Below are 22,822 nucleotides of genomic sequence, written 5' to 3' on the forward strand. Positions count from 1 at the left end.
GGATATGTAAAATTAGGCGGGAAGTAATCGGATTAGGCGGGAAGTAATCGGATTAGGCGGAGAGTAATCGGATAACTGATTTCTTTAGAGGATTAGTCATTAATCGAGGCGGATAAGGTGGGTCTAGCGATTAAGCGGGGAATAATCGGGTTAGGCGTGAATTTTTAGAACGGGGGTAAAAACAACGCTAAAGTAATTTATGATTGAACATGCTCTTCGATATATATCTATAAGTTATTTGAATGAAGTTTTAGAGATATGAATGGATAATCTAAAATATAAATATTAACCCTATTATAGAAAATGTAATAAATTGACATAGATGGGCATTGTCCTTATATATGATTAAGTCACGAAAGATATAAGAACCAAAGAGGTAATGTTCGTTCGAATGGAAAATTGCATCAAAGAAGAGAGTTAGATATTTTTCTATATTTGTATTAAATGTGATATATACACAAGTACAATTACAAATCATTGTCAATATGATCATCAATATAACATAGAAGCCTTGGCCCATTTTGATTAGTCAAGCTATATAGATAACAAAATGAATATAATCAGAACTATCTTTTTAGCATTACATGTCGTCTAGTTCACGTGCGAAATAGATTTTCATTTGCCCATCAATCTCCACACAATTTTTCCGAATTTGCAGAAAGTTTCTCGTAATTACCTTGACTGGGCCATATCATATGAATTATGCTAGATTATCAATATAACACGTTAACAATTACTTAATCCATCATATTTCCTCACTTAGAACTGAATATAGAAATTATTATAAAAATATATATATTATCTCGAGGTAAGTATGTATTATATGTTAAATGAATTTTTATTAATGACTAATTATGCGCTAACACAAAAGGTTAAAAGGAGAATTAAAAAGTTATTTATTCACCGTCCAAATAAAAAATAAATCAAACAATTAGGTTTATCGGTGACCAATAAAAAGCTGCCATTTGTCAACCAAATACACTTCCCTTTCTTGTCCCTCTCTCCTCTCTGTCTCTTTCTTTCTCTCTCCTCGCCACTGACTTTGCTCTCTCTGATTTACAGAAGAAATTTCAAAACTTTCAAAGCTCAAATCTTTCTTTTGCCCTTCTCGATTATATCCATCGTCGTCGATACCGGAAATTTCTTCATCTGATTAACGTTTTTTTTTTTTTCCCGAATATTTTTTCTCTTCCAGAGAAAAAATAAAAATCGCTCCTTTAGATTATTTCCTTGATTTTCTTGGCGCGGTTTCGATTTCACGTTTCTGGGTTTTCTTCGTCGGCCTATAAGAACGATAAATTTCAAAACCGGAAAGATCCGGTACGAATCGAAATTTTGGTCACCATCGTTGGTTTTGGAGATTTCTTCGTCGGTGGAAGAGACGCTTCTTTATTCTAAGACTAGTCTCTTTGATTTATAGACTCTGTACCAAATCTTGTTGATTGTGTTTAAGCATATCAAATTAAAAGTTACTATCTTTTATTCGTTTAATTAGTTTTTCTTTTAATAACCTGTTCTTAGGGATTTGGTTTATTCCGTGTGTGTTGGTACTGTTTGATTTTGCTTAATTAATGAATTCGAACTGTGTGTGTGTGTCTCTGTATCAGGTAGTGAATCTTGATTTTATAGTCTATATAAAGAAAGAAATGCAAAATGGTTGCTAAGAAGGGACGTAGAGATTCTTCAGACTCTTCTCCGATTGTGGAGGTTGGAGAGATTGACACAAGTGCTCCTTTTCAATCTGTTAAAGATGCGGTTAACCTTTTCGGTGAAGCTGCTTTCTCCGCTGAGAAACCGGTCATTCGGAAACCGAGTCCTCAATCCGCTGAGGTAATTTTGATTTGATTCATTATTGTGTTTTAAGAGGTTTTATAATCTGAATTTGTGTTTTTGGTTTGCAGAAAGTTTTGGTGAAGCAAACAGAGCTTCACTTGGCGCAGAAAGAGTTGAATAAGTTGAAGGAACAGCTTAAGAATGCTGAAACCGTTAGAGAGCAAGCGTTGAGTGAGCTTGAATGGGCTAAAAGAACGGTTGATGAACTTACTCGTAAGCTTGAAGCGGTTAATGAGTCGAGAGATTCTGCAAATAAAGCGACTGAAGCTGCTAAGAGTCAAATCGGAGAAGCGAAACCGGGAAATGTTTCTGTGGCTAGTAGTAGTAGTGATGCTCAGACTCGGGATATGGAAGAGTATGGGGAGGTATGTAAGGAACTTGATACCGCGAAGCAAGAGCTGAGAAAAATCCGTCAGGTTTCGAATGAGATTTTGGAAACAAAGACTGTTGCTTTAAGTAAAGTAGAGGAAGCTAAGGAAGTGAGTAAAGTTCATTCTGAGAAGATTGAGTTGCTTAGAAAAGAAATCGCAACTGTTAATGAATCAGTGGAACAAACGAAGCTTGCATGTTCTCAAGCTCGAAAAGAACAATCTGAGATATTTGCAGAGAAAGAGATTCAGCAGCAATCGTATAAAGCTGGCATGGAAGAATCTGCCAAGAAATCACTTGCTTTGAAGAACGAGTTTGACCCCGAGTTTGCAAAAAAGCTTGAAGTGCAGTTGACTGAGACGTATAATGAGATCGATGAGCTGCAGAAGCAAATGGAGACTGCAAAAGCATCAGATATGGATTCTGTTAATGGTGTGAGTCTGGAGTTGAATGAAGCTAAGGGTTTACTCGAGAAACTTGTGGAAGAAGAGAAGTCTTTGCAAGAGTTAGTGGAATCTCTTAAAGCAGAATTGAAGAATGTGAAGACAGAGCACGACGAAGTTGAAGCGAAGGAGGCTGAAATTGAATCTGTGGCTGGAGATCTTCATTTGAAGCTTAGCAGAAGTAAGAGTGAGCTAGAAGAATGTGTTGCAGAGGAATCTAAAGCAAAGGCTGCTTTGGAAGATATGATGTTAACCATCAATCAGATATCTTCTGAGACTGAAGCGGCTCGACACGAAGCTGAGGAAATGAGAAACAAAGCTGGGGAGTTAATGAAGGAAGCGGAAACTGCGCATCTGGCTCTTGAAGACTCAGAGCTACATCTAAGGGTCGCTTTAGATGAAGCCGAAGAAGCGAAAGCTGCGGAGACAAAGGCACTTGAACAAATAAAGTCAATGTCTGTGAAAACCAACGCTGCACGTAATTCGACTTCATCTGAGTCTGGATCTCAGAGCATCACACTGTCTCAAAAGGAGTTCAAATCACTGAGCAAGAGAGCTGAGGTATTCGATAAGCTAGCAGAAATGAAAGTGGCTGCTGCATTGGCACAGGTGGAAGCAGTGAGAGCTAGCGAAAACGAGACATTGAAGAAGTTAGAGACAACACAAGAGGAGATTAAGAAGCTAAAGAGTGCAACAGAAGAGGCACTGAAGAAAGCAGCTATGGCCGATGCTGCTAAGAAAGCTGTTGAAGGAGAACTCAGGAGATGGCGCGAAAGAGATCAGAAGAAAGCAGAGGAAGCGGCAACAAGGATTCTAGCAGAAGCTGAGATGAATATGGCCAGTGAATCATCACCGCAACAACATTACAAAGCTCCGAAACAGAGACCTGTCCATAACAAACTGGAGAAGACAAAAACATCTGTGGTATCAAAGAAAGTGCTTTTGCCGAATCTAAGTGGAATCTTCAATAGAAAGAAAAATCAAGTGGAATGGGGTTCTCCTTCATATCTCCCTGGAGAGAAACCCTTTTGATGATTTCTTCTTTTTTCAAGAATTGAACTTTTTGTTGTTATGAACAATCCAGAAAGTTGTGTGCTTTTTTGCTAAAAGAAGGTTTGTGGTTTGAGATCAGAAGCAGTTGCAGCTTTGGTCTAACGTGAGAAACTGGTTTATTGCTGTAATTTGGATCAAAGCTATTTAGGTGGTGGTTTTATTTTGGCCCTTTCTTGTGATTGTGAATACTATTTATTTTTTTGTGACTACAAAGAGAACCTGTTGTTACCCAAAAGCAGACTCAAATCAAAGCCATGATGTAAATATTATCGTTTGCAGAGAGATTGAGGGTTGAACTAAGCAAAAGGGATCCGTTCCAAGATAAAACTACTGTCCAATGACCATGGTAATATAGAGGAAGAAAAGAAAAGACTCGGTTCCAAACTACTTAGTCTAGTTTTTGTGGTGGAATAAGGTAATTGTTTTTGAATGTAGGCATCACATCAGTAATGATGGTGGAATCACCCAGATGGACATAGCCGACTTCGTCACCATCAAAGATTGTGACTTGGTTATGGCACAGGCCGGGAAAAGAGCTAGCAGGGACACAGAAAGGTTCAGACTGTGAGAGGAAAATGCAAAGATCTCCAATATCTTGAGTGTAAAGAGCGTTTCCTTGTTCGTCAAGCATGAACACCATTAAAGCTTTTGTTTCCATTTGCGCAATATAACACTGTGAAATATTACAGTTCATATTTCATATCAACTGATCTCAAGTGCTCAAGTAACTTCTTGTTTAGATTCAAAAGCAACATCACACATTAAACATATGAATGATTATATCGCTGCTTAAACATACAAACGAACGTGCTAGTTTGTTCATATTTGGAGGGACCCTGAATGTATAATTTCCATAAAGTACTAATGAATGATTGCTGGGAAAGACAGACTGGTGAGAGATGATAGCAAAGTTTCCTAAAGAGCATATGCATATCAAATTATCAATCTTCCAGAGAATAAAAAAAAAAAACAAATAGATTTGATGTTTAAAGATTTAAAAAGAAAAGACAGACTCTAGACTCAAACTCAGTTCCAAACTAGTTGTCTATATTTTGAGGTGGAATATAGACACCGGTCCCCATTAGAGTAAGATCACCAACGATAGAAGAATCTGCCAGATCATAATATCCGGCTTCGTCCGCATCCATGTATTCAACATTGTTAGGGAAAAACATGCCTGGTAAGGAGCTAAGAGAGACACAAAAAGGTTCAGATTTTGAGAGGAAAATGCATAGATCTCCAATGTCTATAGTGTAAACAGCATTTCCTTCGTCGTCCAGCCTGAACACCATTAAAGCTTTTGTGCTCAATTTCGACATACCTCTCCAGACGGCCTTCCTGTACCACTTAACCAAGAAAGTTTCACCGGTGGTTCTTGACTCCACCAAGTGTTCGCTTTTGTAGCACGAATCCATAATCTCTCGTTTGGTCTTTGTCAGCTTTGGAATGTTTTGGAACCTCAACCTCTGAAACTTGGGATTTTTGTGCTTGTCTGTGTGGAGGTCCCATGATGCAATGAGATGGCCTCCAGATCCGGGGATGCAAAACATGTCATGTTTCTCCGAAAACATGACACGAGAGGAGTAGAAACAAGGGTTTGCGATTCTGACATTGATCCACTCAGAGTTACGTTGAGCCGGTCTGTATTTATGTGTGATTAGGGCTACTCTTACATCTCTCACTTGTATATATAAGTGTAATCCCTCTTGTAATAAAATCATCCAATTCAACATTCTTATATTGAGTTTGGCAATGAGGCAGAGTTACAAGAGGAGGCAGTGGAATGCGTTTCGGTTCTATATCCGATGCAACCGGGTTTAGATCGTCTTGGAGACGAAGTATTCCGTCGTCCTGACTCAAAGTAGCTATCCAGCCATGGGATGACCCGATCGTTAACATTGGATTATCCACCAACTCCAGAGGCACCTTCTTTTCCAAGTAAGTGTAGCGAACTGCGTTAGCATTGGAAATGACGAGTTTTCCGAGATCCGCTCCACATGGAACAGCGTCGATGATGGTACAAGGCGGAGTTTGCCGCAATGAAGATGATAAGCCATTAGAGAGAAGAGGAGAGGATCTTACCAACACAGATTTCCTCCGGAAGCATAGTAGCTTCGAGGGCTGGTTGAGAAGCAGAGACATGTGACTAAAATGCTTTTTCAGAGAAAGCGAGGCTGCAAGAGAGTAAGAAAGGAAAAAAAAACCTAATTGGTGAGATTGATGTTCACAGTAAATACATTTTTTTTTTGGTGTGTCATAGGGAGGCAATGCCTCCCCGAACTTTATTACTAAACTGAAAAAATACAAACTAAATTCGGACATGCCTTGGAAACGCAGTTCCTCGGACATCATCCTCAACAATCGTCGCCACAGAAGGTGGGACAACCTCTAAAAAATGAAAACCTAAAGGTAATGAAAACGCATAGTTAGCTAACCCGTCAGCAAAACGGTTAGCCTCCCTATACACATGAGAAATTCGGACAATCCAGTCCCTTGAAAGAAAGCCATGGCACAACCGCACCAGGAAAGACAACGGGTTCGTCTCGCTAATCCCCTTTGTCAAAAAACCAACCACCACCGCTGAATCCACCTCTAGCTCCACCCTTCTAATGTTCCTCTCCCAAGCAATATATAGCCCATAATATACCCCCCATAATTCAGCTAGAGGGGCTGAACATATACCCACATTTAAGGCAAAGCCACCACACCACCGGCCCGCCCCATCCCGCAACACTCCCCCTGCCGTCGCCAGCCCTGGATTGCCATGTGATCCACCATCCGTATTCAATTTCAGCCATTCCCCCTCCGGAGGCTTCCAAGCAATCATGCTTTCCACCCGTGGTCTCCCTCTGTCTTGTTCTCGGACCAACATATGAGCATGATGAACCTCATTAGCCAAATCTCTTACAAACTTAACCCAGTCCCTACACTTCCCCACCTCCCCAAAGACATATTCACACCGCCATTTCCAACTCCACCACACCACCATAGCAAACATAGTTGACCAAGGGCATCCCGTCTCATCACTCTCGACCCGCAAGTTTTCATAAAGCCACTCCAACAAAGAACATACAAAGAATCTTGACATCTTTCTTCGTGGTACTATCCGTCTCCAAATACCCTCAATAGACGGGCAATCGCGTAAGACATGTAGTATGTTCTCATCTCCACCTCTACAAACTTGACAGACCCTCGTATTACACATATGTCTGCGAAAACGTTCCACATTCGTCATTATAGCTTGATGACCAACCAACCAACCATAAAAAGACTCTAGCCCTCTCAGTCGCTTCCACTTTCCAAATCCGATCAAAGAACCTAGACATTTCTTGTCTCGGAGAATCATTTCTGGTTAACAACTAGTACGCCGACTTCACCGTAAAGGCTCCATCCGCCGTACCACACCAAGACAACCTATCCCGAGCTCCCGTAATGCTATCAAGCACCACCGCCGCCAACTCCAACCGTGTATTGTGCGGTAAGTACGGCATTATACTCTCGAGTTTCCACCCCGAGCCTTCAGCCCAATACTCTGTTACCCGCAGCTCCCTGTCTTCACTAGGTACCTCCCTTATCACTTTCTCCAGTAGCGACTGATCTGAAAGCCACTTATCCTCCCAGAAACGGATTTCCTTACCATCACCTAACACCCACCTACTTCCGCGGATCACCACTTCTCTCAAACCTATAGCCACACTTCTCCATGTTGATGAGGCTGGTTTCTTTTTATCCATCCATCTTGGCTCTTGTAACTCACCAACTTTGTACTTGCTCCTCAAAACCCGAGCCCACAAACTGGTTTTATCATTCAACAGTCGCCACCCGACTTTAGCCACCAATGCTGTGTTCATATGTTTTGAAGACCGGATACCTAGCCCTCCTTCTCGCCTTGGTACACAAACTCTGTCCCAGGCCACTAGATGTTGTTTCCTTCTTTCCGGTGAGCTCTCCCACAGGAATGATCTAGCCAACCTATCAAACCCCTCCAAAGTGGACTGTGGTAGACAAATTACGCTCATTGTATGAACCGGAATAGAAGATAGAACTGACTTGGTTAAGGTCAGTCTCCCCGCAAAACTCAACGTGCGGCTCTTCCATCCGGCCAGTCTTGAGGACACTCTTTCTAAAACTTCTCCAAAAGTATCCTTGTTAATCCTCTTTTGCAGTATGGGCATCCCAAGGTACTTCCCCAGATCTCGAGTTGATTTAATCCCACTCTCGTCGCTAATCAACTTTTCCAAGTCTCTGGAGACATTATTAGAGAAAAATATTTTCGATTTTTCCAAGCTGACTTTCTGTCCCGACGCCACGCAAAACGTCTCCAAGATATTCCTTATAATCCGAATTTGAGCCACCGAAGATTTGCTCACAAAGATCCGATATAATCTTAATATAGAGGAAAGGATTTGCTCACAAAGATCCGATATAATCTTAATTCGATTTCGTTTTAATCACTGTCAAACCCTCCACTAATAATACATATTTAATTTTTAAAACATCACATAAATCTTAGTATATGAAATTTGTTTTTTCAAATTGGTGATTCACATTTTTCTCTCTCACTGTTTGATAAAATAGTATGCGCCAATTTAAATACGAACTATTTTATATGGTGATAATGTTTGATTTGCTTAAAAAGTATTTTGGTTATTGTGTAAATCTCATTAGATACTAGATTGAAAACAATCTCATGAATTTGTTTGTTATAACTAGACGAGCCTGACTATGGATTTGTGAAATTATAAGTTTCTTTGTATTCTCAAGTTGTTTAATATAGAGAAATTGCGTCTAATAAACCCAAATAAAGTTTTTGGGATAAGAATAGCACTCAAAAGTTTATTAGACAAAAATAGCACCTTATTTTTTATTTTTTAAATTAATAAATAATTATAAATAAATACAGAAAATTACAAATTCATCGTTAATGTTTTCCTGCCAAAACAAAATTCCGTCAAAATTTTCCCGCCAACAAAATTTTCTTCAAAATATCCCGCCAAAATATTTTCCGCTCCCGAAAAAAAAAATCGTCAAAATTTTCCCGCCAAAAAAATTTTCGTCCGACTTTCCCGCCAAAAAAAATCCAAGAAATTCAGGAAGGATTCCACGAAATTTAGGAAGGATTTCACGAATCGGGAAACCCTTCCTAAATTACGTGAAATCCTTCCTAAAATTCATGAATTTATGAAATCTTTCCTAAATTACGTGAAATCCTTCCTGAATTTCGTTGAATACTTCCTGAATTTCGTGCAATCCTTTAAGGAATCCTTTCCCGAAACTCAAGAAATCATTCCTGAATTTCGTGAAATCCTTCCTAAATTTTGCGGATTTTTTTGGCGGGAAAATTTTGATGGGATTTTTTTTTGCGGAAAAATGTTGAAAAAAAAAAATTGGCGGGAAAATTTTGATAAAATATTTTTGGCGGGAAAATATTTTTACGTTGCGAAATTTTTTTGGCGGAAAAATTAAATTTTGGTAGAAAATTTCCAACTTTATTTATTTACTTATTTTAATTAAACTAATTAATTATATTAAATATTTAATTAAAGTTTATAGTGCTATTTGTGGAACTTTTAAAATGTAGTGTTATTTTTGGAATAAAAACTTATTTTAGTGCTATTTTTGTCGATTGCCCTTTAATATATGTGTCCTTTAGCTGATGTTTAGCGCAGGACAAACTCTCGACTTTGTTGACTTTTCTGATTAATTGCCAAAAAAATGATTTGCTAAAAACATATTAATCTGATCTTTGAATGATTTTTTGATTGCATGTAGTCATTAGCTCAGAAAAGCATATTCATGGAATTTATATTAAAAGACATAATAATAAAGAAAAAAGAAAGAGAATTCCAAACTAAGTAACGTGCTAGTTGTTCATATTTGTAGGTGGAATATGGAAAGGGGTCCTGAATGTAGAATTCTCACCAATGATGCGTGAATCATCCAAAAAGACAAATCCGGCTTGGTCGACGTCGTAGATTATGACATGGTTAGAGCGGAGACCGGGAAATGAGCCAGCAGGGACACAAAAAGGTTCAGATTTTGAGAGGTACATGCAAAGATCTCCAATGTCTTGAGTGTAAAGAGGGTTTCCTTGTTCGTCAAGCTTGAACACCGTTGATGATCTCGGCGGTCTTGTACCACTTAACTAAGGAAATTGCACCACCAGTGGATCGTGATTCCACCAAGTTGATATAAATTGTTACAACTATAAATCTATAATCTATTAAAACTTTTTGTCAAATTGTTGTGTTATTTATTGTACTAGACCATGATTCATGCTATAGCATGGGTTAAATTTTATTTTAACATAATTTTATATTATATTTTTTAAAATAAAGTTTTGATACATATATATAGTTAGTAAGTAAAAAAAATTGAGCAACCACAAAATAAAACAACATATAATTCAGTTAGATCAAAAATCAAAATATTATTAATGATCCGTATATAAAATATAAATTATATTAAGTTAACTAAGAAAGTTAATTTAAGAAGCCTTTTTTAGTTTTTAATTCTTTGGTTGTTGAAAAAAAGATTTGTTTGAGCTAATTTCAAAATTTAGTAATTATTTGCATAATCGAATATATTATGAACATATTTTGGTGAATAATAATACCAAATTCAACCTATACGTGGAGTCTATATTTTTATTCTAGAATCTCAATGAAAAATTGCTTCCACAATCCATGATTCGTTGTTTTGAAAAATCAAATTTTCAAATAAAAGAGGTGTCAAACCTTATTTAAACAATCACATCATATAATTTTTAACATTCCTTTATTTAAAGACCATAATTATTTCTATCATATAATACAGTATATTTAACACGTCACATCCTATATATATCTTAAATATATCTATTAAAAAAACAAATTAAATTATTTATGATTTTAAAATTTTGATCTATGAAACATTTATGATAATACTTTAAAAATATCAAGTTAAACTATTTATAAATGTTCAAAACTAAAATATTTTAAAATTTTATTGTAGTATATATTATTATAATTTTCAAAAAAAATTGTATGATTTTCAGAAACATGTAATTCATATATTGAAAAATAAAATTTGAAGTATAGCCAATAATATATAGGATGAGAAATAGCGGGAAAAGGATCAAGACCGGGTAATTCATGTATTCAAAGTTCTATATCAGAAGTGTACACTAATGATGAAATATGAGACAGAAAATTCGGGTAATGAGAAGAGTTTTAAAACTTTTTAAAGCTAAAGCTAAACCACAACCTAAACTCTCACTATTTGGTAAGAATCAACTTTGGGACGGATAGTCCGGTCCAAACCGATTACTCACGATTTTCGGAGAAATGAACACACTCTAATTTTCATTAAAAAAAATAAACAACTTTAAAAATGATCTTACTACTTCTAATGGCCTCATTAATTCTTAATGTTTCTGAATATTTCTAAAATTGTTCAGCACAAAATTTATGAGTTCCCTTAGATTCCCAATATTCCCTAAAAAGGCACCGTAGGTTTTCATTTGCATTCAATATCGATTGCCTTTCTATTGTTGTTACCTTACCTCCAAAATCCCACCAACTAACTTAGATAGAAATTGCTAAATCCAACTGGAAGCTGAAAGCCTTAGACAATATAGTCAATACACTTTGTTTTAACATTAAAAGGAAACGTTTTGTTGATAATTAGAACCAGTAATCGAGCTCATCTGTTATCGAATCTCTTGACATTTCTTTCTTTCAAATTTACTTAAATTGTTTTATTTTCCATTTTGTATATATTCTGTTTTCTAAACTTATGTTTCTATTATGTTAATCAATCCTACTAAACATTTTTTCTGTCACTTTTTGTTCGTTAACGGGGTTTCGTACATTAATATTACATATGATGAGTCTTTAACCAAAAAAAAATATATTACATATGAGCGATGTATATTTTGTACATTTTTTTCTGTCACCAAGTTGATGAATGATAGTAACGTTAATAATATAATAATACACGATTATGCATTTATGTATGTTGACATGAGATAAAGTCATAATACCAAACGTTAATGAAGAAATGGGTGGAATCTTAAATATAAAATGTTAATGTAGAAATGAGAAGAAATAGGGAAAACGACCTGTGTCCCCCTAGTAAGTTTCACATAGTATCACAACTACACCGAATTCGGATCTCGATCGCTGTCCATACAGATTAAAAGTTACACTCATGTGTCCCCCCAAATCAAAACTTCAAGACCGCCATCTCCAAAATTTTGATTTTCGTGGTTTATACTTGGTTTACTGTACCCAAACCACCATTAACCGCGTAACAAAGAAAATAAACCGGATTTACCCATAAACCAACCCGATTACAACCCGATTACAACCCGAGAATTTAAAACCCCCAATTCTCAAAATCCCCAATTCCCAGAATCCCTAATTCTAAGAACCTAAGAACCCTAGAAACTCAGAAAACTCAAATTGGAGATTTCAACTGATGGATTCAAATGAGTTGGAGCCGCCGTCGTCTGATGTTGTCGTTTATCACCAGCCTTCCGAGTCTGATCCGCAAGCAGAAGAAGGAGAAGGAAATCCAGAACCAGACATTGAACCCGACGATGAAGACCCACTAGAGCGAGACCAGTTTGAAATCGAGAAGGCATGTACGGAGTTTAGAGACGAGCCTTCGATTATTCACGACGAGTATCCGGATAGTGACAGTGATGAAGATGACGAAGGTGCTCGGGAGAGAAAGCGTGACAACATCAGCCGTGGAGATGGGAGTCTGTACTATCACCAGACATTCTTCAACAGCATTGCGTTTAAGGAAGCTGTACTCGACCATGCCTTGAAGACAGGATGCAACATTGCACAATACAGGTATGATCAAGATAAGATTGCCTTTAAGTGTGATGGGGATGGATGTATCTGGCGGATCTATTGTTCTATCACTAAGAAATGTCGAAAGTGGAGGGTTAACGTGTTCAAGGATGTTCATACATGTAATCCGAATGGAGATTGTGAGATGCTGAAGGTTCCTGTCATTGCTAGGTTGTTTTTAGATAAAATTAGAGAGGAACCTGAGTACTTTTTGCCTAAGAAGATTGAACAAACCATTAAAGAAAAGTGGAAGATCACTGTATCTAGGCCTCAATGTCAAGCTGCAAGGAGAAAAGCATTGAGTTGGATTGAGAGAGAATATGATGAGCAGTTTGCAAGGCTCCAAGATTATGCGGCAGAGATACGAGAATCAAATCCAGAATCGACTGTTGCAGTTGAAACTGTGACTAATGATGCAGGACAAGAGGAGTTCAACAGGTTCTATGTATGCTTCCATGCGATCAAAAAAACTTGGATAGAGTCTTGTAGGCCATTGATAGGAGTAGATGGAACTTTTATAAAAGGGAAAGTTAAGGGGCAGTTGCTGGTTGCTTTAGGTAGAGATGCAAACAATCGGATATATCCAATAGCCTGGGGATGTGTACAAGTAGAAAACATAGATAATTGGGTGTGGTTTGTTGAAAAGCTGAAGTCTGACTTGGGACTGATGGATGGTGATGGTTATATCATTGTTTCTGATCGCCAAAAGGTATTAACCATTCTGATTTTGAGTTTAGTTATTCATGTTGTTGTTGTGGCTACACAAAGTGCTTAATAACCTCTTGTTTGTATTTTGCAGGGTCTAATCCGAGCTGTGGAGCTAGAGCTGCCAAAGGCTGAACATAGAATGTGTGTCAGACACATCTATGGAAACTTGAAGAAAAACCATGGCAAAGATAAAGAGATGAAGATGTATGTTTGGGATTTGGCATGGAGCTACAATGAGAGTGCTTATGAAGCAAACCTGACAAGACTTTACAACTATAATGTGGCTGTCTGGCGTGATGTTGTCAAGTCAAAACCAAGAACTTGGTGTAGGGCGTTTTACAAGCAAGGAAACTTCTGTGAAGATGTTGAGAATAACTCAACTGAGTCATTCAACAACTCAATTGTGAAAGCTAGGGACAAACCGTTTGTGCCAATGCTTGAGACCATCAGGAGACTTGCAATGGTCAGGATTGCCACAAGAGCTGCTGAATCTCATGAGCACAAAGGGAGATGCACACCATATGTTAGTAAGTTTCTTGCCAAAGAATTTGAGAAAGCTTCAGAGATGACTATAAGAAGAAGCACTAATGACATGTATGAAGCTACCAGAGGATTAGATACTCATAGGATAAGCTTGACTGAGAGGACATGCACTTGTCCGAAATGGCAAATCTGTGGCATTCCTTGTGAGCATGTTTATGGAGTCCTGCTAGACAAAAAGCTTGAAGTTGAGGACTATGTGTGTCACTGGTTTAGGACACCTATGTGGAAGAAGAATTACACAGACGGCATATTTCCACAGAGAGGACCAGCTTATTGGCCTTCAACAGAGCACCCTAATGTGCATGTACCACCACCACCACCGCAGCCTGGGAGAAAGAAAGGAATGGAGAGTAAGAAGGATAAGAAGAGGAAAAAGGGAAAGTATGAATCTCCTACCAAGAAGGCACCAAAACAGATGAAAAGGGTAATGCACTGTGGTGTTTGTGGTGCAGCTGGCCACAACTCAAGGTTTCACAGGAAGAAGTCTTCTGCACAGGTTAGCAACATAATAGTTAGTTATATGCACTGTCATTTGCTCTGTTTTATAGTTAGTTACTGACTCTTGTTTTGTCTTATAATGTGTCTTAGACCTTTGAAGGAGTGTCTGCAGCAGTCCCTGCCATTCAAGGCACTCAAGGCAGTCAACTGGAATCGTCTCAAGGAGTTGTGATGTCTCAAGGATGAAGGATTGGCTTCATTGGAAAGATTAGAGAATTAGGTGTTAGATGGGTTTAGTTTTTGTTTTCCATCTGATTTAGACTTAACGGCTATGTAACTTTTGTTCTCCATCTGATTTAGACTTTTCGGCTTTGTAATTTTTGTTCTCAGACATGCTTGAACCAGTTTAATCATTTAAGGATTTTGTTGTTCTCAGTTTTGTCCAATTTTTTCCTCAGAAATTTTTGTTCTCCATCTGATTTAGACATAACAAAACAACAACAAATGTGCCCAACAAGCAAAAGACTCCAAATTTCGTTTTCATTACACAAACATGATCATGCTTGATACAAACAGACAACAAGCACAACAATTCCAAGACAAGAAAACAACAACAAAAACAGAGACCTACCAACAACAACAACAAACCACACCCAATCGTCTCAACCTATCACTTTACTCAAACCAAGCATGAGCATACAACCTACAATGACAGCAATCGACATTTTCTTCATGCTTGATTTGGATTCCAAGAGTTCTTCTTCAACCCTCTCCAAAATCTCTTCCTCTATCTTCAATTGCATCCTCTCAAAAACCATCTTCTGCTGATCCATAGTCGCTGTTGTAATCTGGGACATGCTTTGTTCAAGTGCAGCAGTTCTTACAGACAATCTCTCTATCTCATCTAACAATGCTTCGTCAACCCACTTGAAAGTGTGGTTATCATCGATAAGCTACAGAGAACAGAGAAATCAACTCAAAATTTGATACAAACAATCCAAATCTCAATCACATTACCTTATGCGATGCAGCGTAAGCACAACGATAGTAACGGCGGTACGGATTGGCAGTGGACTTTGAAATGATCGCCGAGATACTAGCACCACACCAACACATCTTTGGCACACCCGCAATTCTTCTTCTTTGTCCGACATTTGATGCTCCACTCGTAGCTCCGGATGAATTGCTCATATTCGAGCTCAGTACTATGTTTAAAATTGAAATCGAAGCTGATGAAGAGGAAAAATCGAAACTAGGGTTCTTAGGTTCTTAGAATTAGGGATTCTGGGAATTGGGGATTTTGAGAATTGGGGGTTTTAAATTCTCGGGTTGTAATCGGGTTGTAATCGGGTTGGTTTATGGGTAAATCCGGTTTATTTTCTTTGTTACGCGGTTAATGGTGGTTTGGGTACAGTAAACCAAGTATAAACCACGAAAATCAAAATTTTGGAGATGGCGGTCTTGAAGTTTTGATTTGGGGGGACACATGAGTGTAACTTTTAATCTGTGTGGACAGCGATCGAGATCCGAATTCGGTGTAATTGTGATATTATGTGAAACTTACTAGGGGGACACAGATCGTTTTCCCGAAGAAATAAAATGGTTAGTATTTATTTATGGAAGTCGATTTCACCTTTGATTTGTTTTCTAAACTGTTAATATTATTCGGAATACCAAACGTGTCGAAACTGTGGTACAAAAGATCATCATAAGTCCATAATACACACTTTTTATTTATTACTGTATTTAATTAATAAACAGCAAAATATATAATATTACTCTCTCCTCTGCTTCTTCTGCTTCTTCTTCCTCTTCTCAGAACTTTCAGTTTCGATCTCCTAAAAAGTTTGAACTTTCCGTTGAATTAAATGGGAAGCGGAAGATATTTAGACGACCCTTTAACATTTACTAGAAACCCACCATCCTCGTCTTCTCCAATCACCGAATCTAGCTTTCTCGGCGAATCGATCTCTCGCTCTGGAAGCTTTGAGAGTGAAAGCTTACGAGGAGGCGATGGTGATAGCTTTAGCGATGCAGATTTCTCACTTGAGAAACTCGCTGGTACTGTACAGTTCTACGAGAGGCATGTCTTCTTGTGCTACAAAAAGCCCTCCGTTTGGCCCGCGAGGATCGAAGCGTCTGAGTTTGATCGGTTACCGAGGCTTCTCTCTTCCGTTATATCGGCCAGGAAGAGTAGTATGACGAAAGAGGTGGGTTTGTTTTTGAGTCCTTTTTTGAATTTAATGTTACAAAATTTACTGTGATATAAGTAGACTTAGGTCTGAGAATTTCTGTAGTTTTGGTCTCCATGGGTTTGTGATTCTAACTTAGGGGAGACTTAGAGTACAAAGGCACTTCTTTGAAGAGATTCTTAGATCTCAGTGAGTCATTTCTCCTGAGGACATTTGTGATTTTTTCTTGAGTCAGATTTGTATTGGCCGATTCAATGTTTTACAATTTAGGAACTTGTTGAGTCGTTTGTAGATTAGGTTTCAGAATACACAATTCTAGTGTCTTTGAAGGAACCCTTACTTGACAATGTGGCTTCTTATGATCTTGCACATCAGTTATAAACTATCTTTTGTGTCTTTTAGATGTCTTCCTGATTGGTTTTTTCTTTTTCTCCGTTGAATTGCAGACTCTACTCACAATATGTGAGGGGCATGATGGTTCAGAGACATCAAATGGGGATGTTCTGATATTTCCAGATATGATCAGATACAGGTACTACTCAGTAGATATTGTGGTTGATGATACTTAATAAACGGTAACTCATTTTTGGCAGTTTTGAAAAAATGCAGAAGGTTGACTCATTTTGATGTCGACACATTTGTTGAAGAGGTGCTTGTGAAGGATGTTGAGTGGTTGCCTGGAAATTCTGAATCTCTAAGAGGTTCATATGTCTTTGTATGTTGTCATGGATCCCGAGACCGGCGATGTGGGGTTTGTGGACCTTCGCTGGTTAGTCGATTCAGAGAAGAAATTGAATTGTGTAGTCTCCGAGGTGAAGTTTCGGTCAGCCCTTGTTCTCACATTGGTGATCACAAATACACTGGAGATGTTCTCATCTATGGATTAAACATCAACCAGAGAGTCACAGGACACTGGTAAGTAAACTAAGGCTATATTTGGAGTAAAAAGATTTGAGTGTGCAACCATTAAGATTTCCTTTTTTGATGAATTGTAGTCTTAAAAGAATGGTATCTTGGAAATTAAGAAAAGGAAATAAAATGTATTCCTTCTATGCGAGTTTTAACTTATTAAGTGATTCTTGTCTCTTAGGTATGGATGTGTGACTCTAGAGGATGTACCTCTTTTATTGGAGCAACACATTAACAAAGGCGAAATTGTAGACCGGCTTTGGAGGTATAGAAGTTCAAAGCTTCTTGATTTAGACAGTCTTTAAAGACATTTCGGCCTTTAAACAACACTTATTGATTGTTTTCAGGGGTGAAATGGGTCTGCCAGAAGAAGATCAGAAGAAAACTCAAGAACAAAGGTTACTATTAAACAGCGAAAAGATCAGCAACAGAGAGGTGACTCAAGAATCATTTAATAATGGTATCTGTTGCCAGTCTCGAGCTGTCCCAGAGCTTAACGGTAGTTGTTGCCAACAAAATTGGAACTCCTCTTACTGTCTGGAGGAGAATCACACAGAGAAAAATACCCCGGAAAGAGTAGCCTCTGTAAAAAAAGCATCTCTTCGGATAAGTAGCAGCGAAAATGGATCTTCTTGTGGATTCAAGGCTTGTGCTACGATATCAATGTGGTTGGAGAGTTGGGAGAAAGAGGATACATATGCTGCTTTAGCCGTTGCTTGTGCTGCTGCATCTGTGGCTATTGCTTATAACTGCTATAAACAATTGAAATGAAGCAATGTGTTTTTATATCTAGCTTCTATCCAATGGTAATTATCTCAGTATTTAGACTAGATTTTTCCTCTTCGTCTGTATAGAGTTAGAAGAGGGTTTTAACTTTTATGTAAGAACGGTTTGTTGATAATATATATCCATTTTGTAAGAAATTACTGTTTTAGTCAGTTTGGTTTTTGATATTGTGAATTATCGCTTCTCAATGGTTCTTGTCTAACATTAATAAACTCAAGAAGATGGTACAGAGACTGTTTCACATTTTTGAAGAATGATTACAAACATCTCATAACTTTTTCAAGACGTGAAAATTCAAAAGAACAAAAAAAGGAAACACATTTGTGGAAAACACTAAACAGAATTTGCAAAGAAACAATAATGAGAATCATCAACTGTGGTAACAGTTTCTTCAGAAGAAATCAAACTCAAGATAATTACTCTGATCAGATCTCACACTCGAAGATGCGGCAGACGGCATAGCAGGAGTAGGATTTAACGGTTCAAGATCAACCGGTTTAGGAATCTCCGGTGGGCTGGCACATCGAACCAGAGCCCAATTCACTCCTTCAAAGAAAGGATGTTGCTTTATCTCTGTTGCTCCACGCTTATAAGCTAATCTATGTTGTGGCTCCTTCACAAGCAAACTCCTTATCAAATCCCTAGCTGCAAAGCTAACAACCGGAGATTCTGGGAATCTTAGAGGCTGACCAACCACATTGAAGAGCGTCGCTCGATTTCCAGACCCTTTAAACGGTGTTTTACCAAACAATAATTCATAAAGAAAGATCCCGAAAGTCCACCAATCAACCGCGCTTCCATGTCCTTCACCTTTGACGATCTCTGGAGCTAAGTACTCGTGTGTGCCAACAAAAGACATCGAACGGGCGCCTGTGGGCTCTGCAACGAGTTCTGGTAACGGAGTTACTTGGTGGTTCCCGTTCTCAGTTTTTGGTTTCTTGTCTTTCTTGGATTTCGATGAGAAGAACCGAGGAGAGAAGCAAGATGTTGGAGCCATTGAGATGCAAGATGGTTGCTGGATGCAGGCAGGTTGTTGCGAGCAAGAAACCGAATTCTTTGACAAGCCCTCGGACCCGACATTGGCTGATCTGACTATAGAGAGGCTCACGGTACATCTCAGGGAGAGATCAAAATCCGAAAGCATCACGTGTCCATCATCTCTCACAAGAACATTCTCGGGTTTCAAATCACGGTAAATGATCCCGAGCATGTGTAGATATTCCATTGCAAGAAGCACTTCCGCTACATAAAACCTGCAAAACAGTACGTCATCACAGTTATATAAACGCATAAAACCAGTTTCTTACATAAAGTTTAGAAAAAGTTTCTTACTTAGCTGCTTGCTCGGTGAAGCGTTTCCCGGGTTGTCTCTGCCTTAGTGTATGCAAATCACCACCAGGACAAAACTCCATCACCAAACAAGAGAACTTCTCAGTCTCAAAATGACTATACAATGTCGGGAGAAACGGGTGATCAAGACACTGCAATATCTCTCTTTCAGTTTGAGCCCTAAGAAGCTTTTTCCGGCTAGCCAAAGCGGTTTTATCCATAACCTTCATCGCAAAATAACACCTTGTTCCATTTAACTCAGCAAGATGAACAGTTCCAATATCCCCACATCCTAACCTCTTCAAGAGCCTAAAATGATTCAAACCCAAACCACCATGTTTCGTTCTAACAGCTTGAATGGCTTCCCATCTCACATCATTCGCCTTGTGAGGTTTGTTAATGCTGCTACTAAAGCTGCTACAAGTGCTCTCATCGCTTATATCACTGCTTGTGCTCGGTCTACAAGTGCTACTCTTTCCACTCTCACCTTGCTCGTTGATCTTACTATTACCGGTTTTGCCATCACTACTTGGATCGGCGAAAGACAAACTCGAAGATACTTGATCTGCTAAAGTGTTGATTGACATACTTTGACTGGAATTGGTAAGTGATCCTTCTGGAGTTTTTGAGGCCATCATGGAGTAATCAATTGTGATTCTTAGAAACCAATTCCTTCTTCCCTGAGATTCAAAGAACTTGTCTTGACTCTAGTAATCAATACTGTCACAGATTCCATCAAAATTTGAGACCTGATCTAGTCATCAAAACAAAACAATAGCATGAGGACTCAAACATCAACAATCATGGATCTTACTATAGATGAAAGTTGAGTAGATACACAAAATTGTTTTTTTCTTCTCCAAATTGAATATCAAATCTAAAAGTGACAAATCAATTGAATCGTAATTAAGCATAAACCTGATGGAGCTCTTGAACTAATCAAAATCAGTATAAACAAAATCGAAACTTTTTCATGCAAAAAAGTGGAATTTTTTTTTTGTTTTCTCTTTAGGGTTAAACAGATCTCGTTTAAAGTGAAGAAGAAGAGGCAAATAAAGAACTTTTGGATCTAACAAGAATCAGAGTATAAAACCCAGAAAAGAAGAAAGAAAAAGAACAGAGCTTTAGAGAGAGAGAGAGAGAGAGAGAGAGAGAGAGAGACCCAATAAATCGTTACCTGAAAGTGAAGATTTTTGAGCGATAAAGATCACGAGATACCCTTTTTTCGAGATGAAATTTAAGCAAAGGGAAGAAGAAGAAGAAGCAAAAAGGGAGGAGAGAGAGAGAGAGAGAACAGTCACTGTTCATGTAAGGCTGTAGAGAGAGAAAGAGATAGATGAACACATCTGCTTGCTTCCATGGAAATGGGGATAGATAGAGAGAGGAAGAGAGAGTGTTAGGAGGAGAGAGAGAGAGTTGGGTCTACCATGAAAAGAGGGGAAGAGGAGGAGAGAGAGAGGGTCAAAGAAAAAGTTGAATACTTTTTTTTTTCTTTTAATATTTTGAGGGATTTCAATAATTTCAATGTATTTTTGTTTTCTCCAAAATGGAAGACAAAGGTTTACATCAAGAATGCTCTCGTGAGCTGTAATAGTTAAGAGGCTTTTTAAGGGCAAACCAAAAACAATTTAATAGAGGTTATTGTATATTTCAAACATGTTTTCTTTTCTGTATAATTATTTTATAATAAAAATATGATAAATTGATGATAGTAAAGAACACAAAAGTGTTTAGGAAAAATTATAATAGACTTTCATCAGAACTAAGTTTCCTAATCTAAGATAAATATAAATATAAATAATATATTTAGAGATAATGTTAAACTTCTTAAATTTAAGATATGATAACATATAGATTCTTCTCGATCTTCATGATTTCCATAATCTTAGACGATTATCTCGACCGTCAATCTCGGTCGATTTTCGGTTCCCCTAATAAAATATATTTTATATTTTTCATAAAAATAATATTATTTTATATTTTTTTAAAAAAAAATTCTTTTTTTTTTTTTTTTGACATCTTTTGATCGACAAGGCCCGATCCATAGCCAATCCCTACTACGCGGGGTAACGCGACTTACTGGAGTCGAACTCTGGTGGGGAAGGCGGAGTCAAATAGATTTAACCACCTGACTAAAGGCACATCTCCTTAAAAAAATTTTTTCTAATTATCCAATTTTTTAATTTATTATTTGGTTTAGACCTAACATCTTTTATCTTATCCATTCTCATGAATCGGTCAATGTATTTTTACTCGATAAAAAGAATTGGCAAATTTTCTACAATCAAAAGTTGATATACATAAATTTATGGATTTCACAAATTTAGCTTAATATTTTAACATTAATTATTCGGTGTAGGAGATCCAAGTGAAAGCTATTGTTGATGCAGATTTTTTTACCGTGAGGATGGATAATCCCATCTTTTTGTTAAACATGTCGTGCACCACCAAACTATAATTTTCTGCTTTGTTGATGCGGTTTAGAAAGTGTCTTTCCAAGCATGTGGTATGGATTGTATTTTTCGTCATCGTGTAGTATCTTGAGAAGTTTCTTGTGTTGCACTAATGGTGGAAACTTGAGCCATTAGACGAACATTCGAGCATGATATCACACAACTTTTTATGCTTTTTCGGATTGTCAATTGATGATAAATCTTATAAACTCGAATGAAGACACAACAATAGATGTAATGCATCTCGGTTTTCTGATATTACTTTCATTTACATCATACGTTCATCTTTTTTTATATAGTCGATATACTTTCTAAAAGCTTGTTAGCATTTCTCAAATTAAATCTTCTACTTTAAAACATTAGTGAAAGTTTTCGTTATTGACCAAATTGAGATGAAAAGAAAACTTAAGATTGTAAAAGTAACTTAGCATTCCAAAATTTTAAAAGCTTATAGAACTTTAAATTTTTTCACTAATAGTAAATACGTAAATCGGTCATGTGTATTAATTTTTTTATATATATCAAACAGGCCAAACATCTATAGTTAACATTAAACACCATTGTTTGAAACTTGGGAGTTCCAAAGATGCCCCAAAAAGCTTTTCAGCAAATTATTGTTTATTATTGCCCAATATTAAGTTTCCTTAGATTCTAAGATTATATTTCATGTTTTTTTCCCATTTTAATCGAACAGAAACAAGGATTTTTAGAAATGGTTCAACAGGTAGTTGACAAACCAGAAGATTGTTCAACATAAAAAAACACAAGTAGGTATAATTTGTTCATTTACTAATATCTCAAATAATTCATATTTTGACCTCATGCTCTTCTTAGATCCAATTACTGCGTCAATTTTTAATCGAAAAGCTCAGATCCATATAACGACAATTGCTACACGATCGGCTAGGGACGTGAAACGCGAG

At 37.5% G+C, this 22,822-nt stretch overlaps 4 protein-coding genes and 1 pseudogene across 5 annotated transcripts; 3 read left to right on the forward strand and 2 right to left on the reverse strand.

The window, feature by feature from the left end:
• Nucleotides 1-1,006: 1,006 nt before the first annotated feature.
• Nucleotides 1,007-3,877, forward strand: LOC9300491 (WEB family protein At5g55860). The gene is made up of 3 exons (XM_002864369.2): nucleotides 1,007-1,320; nucleotides 1,608-1,830; nucleotides 1,902-3,877. The coding sequence occupies exons 2-3, from the start codon at nucleotides 1,654-1,656 to the stop codon at nucleotides 3,675-3,677; spliced, it is 1,953 nt and encodes a 650-aa protein (XP_002864415.1). The 5' UTR covers nucleotides 1,007-1,320; nucleotides 1,608-1,653; the 3' UTR covers nucleotides 3,678-3,877.
• Nucleotides 3,878-4,521: 644 nt separating this feature from the next.
• On the reverse strand, nucleotides 4,522-6,615 carry LOC9300492 (annotated as a pseudogene).
• A 5,212-nt stretch (nucleotides 6,616-11,827) lies between these two features.
• Nucleotides 11,828-14,476, forward strand: LOC110225795. Its single transcript, XM_021015796.1, has 3 exons — nucleotides 11,828-13,250; nucleotides 13,341-14,288; nucleotides 14,381-14,476. The coding sequence occupies exons 1-3, from the start codon at nucleotides 12,159-12,161 to the stop codon at nucleotides 14,474-14,476; spliced, it is 2,136 nt and encodes a 711-aa protein (XP_020871455.1). The 5' UTR covers nucleotides 11,828-12,158.
• Nucleotides 14,477-15,992: 1,516 nt separating this feature from the next.
• On the forward strand, nucleotides 15,993-18,269 carry LOC9302191. The gene is made up of 5 exons (XM_002864370.2): nucleotides 15,993-16,440; nucleotides 16,869-16,954; nucleotides 17,032-17,337; nucleotides 17,513-17,596; nucleotides 17,679-18,269. The coding sequence occupies exons 1-5, from the start codon at nucleotides 16,099-16,101 to the stop codon at nucleotides 18,100-18,102; spliced, it is 1,242 nt and encodes a 413-aa protein (XP_002864416.1). The 5' UTR covers nucleotides 15,993-16,098; the 3' UTR covers nucleotides 18,103-18,269.
• Nucleotides 18,270-18,291: 22 nt separating this feature from the next.
• On the reverse strand, nucleotides 18,292-20,936 carry LOC9300493 (serine/threonine-protein kinase D6PK). 2 transcript variants are annotated; one of them, XM_021015503.1, is made up of 3 exons: nucleotides 20,624-20,936; nucleotides 19,450-20,200; nucleotides 18,292-19,370 (listed from the first exon to the last, which is right to left on the reverse strand). In XM_021015503.1, exons 2-3 carry the CDS (start codon nucleotides 20,082-20,084, stop codon nucleotides 18,509-18,511), a joined length of 1,497 nt encoding a protein of 498 aa, XP_020871162.1. In that variant the 5' UTR covers nucleotides 20,085-20,200; nucleotides 20,624-20,936; the 3' UTR covers nucleotides 18,292-18,508. The 2 variants fall into 2 exon arrangements, with proteins under 2 accessions (XP_020871162.1, XP_020871161.1); XM_021015502.1 differs by having other exon boundaries at nucleotides 18,299-19,370; nucleotides 19,450-20,195; nucleotides 20,624-20,884.
• Nucleotides 20,937-22,822: the final 1,886 nt, after the last annotated feature.

This window comes from Arabidopsis lyrata, assembly GCF_000004255.2.
Source record: "Arabidopsis lyrata subsp. lyrata unplaced genomic scaffold ARALYscaffold_8, whole genome shotgun sequence".
Classification (NCBI taxonomy): Eukaryota; Viridiplantae; Streptophyta; class Magnoliopsida; order Brassicales; family Brassicaceae; genus Arabidopsis; species Arabidopsis lyrata.

Excerpts from the sequence above, each read along its gene's own strand:
- LOC9300491 (XM_002864369.2), top strand. The coding sequence starts at position 1,654 with ATGGTTGCTAAGAAGGGACGTAGAGATTCTTCAGACTCTTCTCCGATT. Across the intron at positions 1,831-1,901 it reads CGAGTCCTCAATCCGCTGAG|AAAGTTTTGGTGAAGCAAAC; the intron begins GTAATTTTGATT and ends TTTGGTTTGCAG.
- LOC110225795 (XM_021015796.1), top strand. The coding sequence starts at position 12,159 with ATGGATTCAAATGAGTTGGAGCCGCCGTCGTCTGATGTTGTCGTTTAT. Across the intron at positions 13,251-13,340 it reads TTGTTTCTGATCGCCAAAAG|GGTCTAATCCGAGCTGTGGA; the intron begins GTATTAACCATT and ends TGTATTTTGCAG. Across the intron at positions 14,289-14,380 it reads GGAAGAAGTCTTCTGCACAG|ACCTTTGAAGGAGTGTCTGC; the intron begins GTTAGCAACATA and ends AATGTGTCTTAG.
- LOC9302191 (XM_002864370.2), top strand. The coding sequence starts at position 16,099 with ATGGGAAGCGGAAGATATTTAGACGACCCTTTAACATTTACTAGAAAC. Across the intron at positions 16,441-16,868 it reads AGAGTAGTATGACGAAAGAG|ACTCTACTCACAATATGTGA; the intron begins GTGGGTTTGTTT and ends GTTGAATTGCAG. Across the intron at positions 16,955-17,031 it reads CCAGATATGATCAGATACAG|AAGGTTGACTCATTTTGATG; the intron begins GTACTACTCAGT and ends GAAAAAATGCAG.
- LOC9300493 (XM_021015503.1), bottom strand. The coding sequence starts at position 20,084 with ATGATGGCCTCAAAAACTCCAGAAGGATCACTTACCAATTCCAGTCAA. Across the intron at positions 19,371-19,449 it reads TTCACCGAGCAAGCAGCTAA|GTTTTATGTAGCGGAAGTGC; the intron begins GTAAGAAACTTT and ends ACTGTTTTGCAG.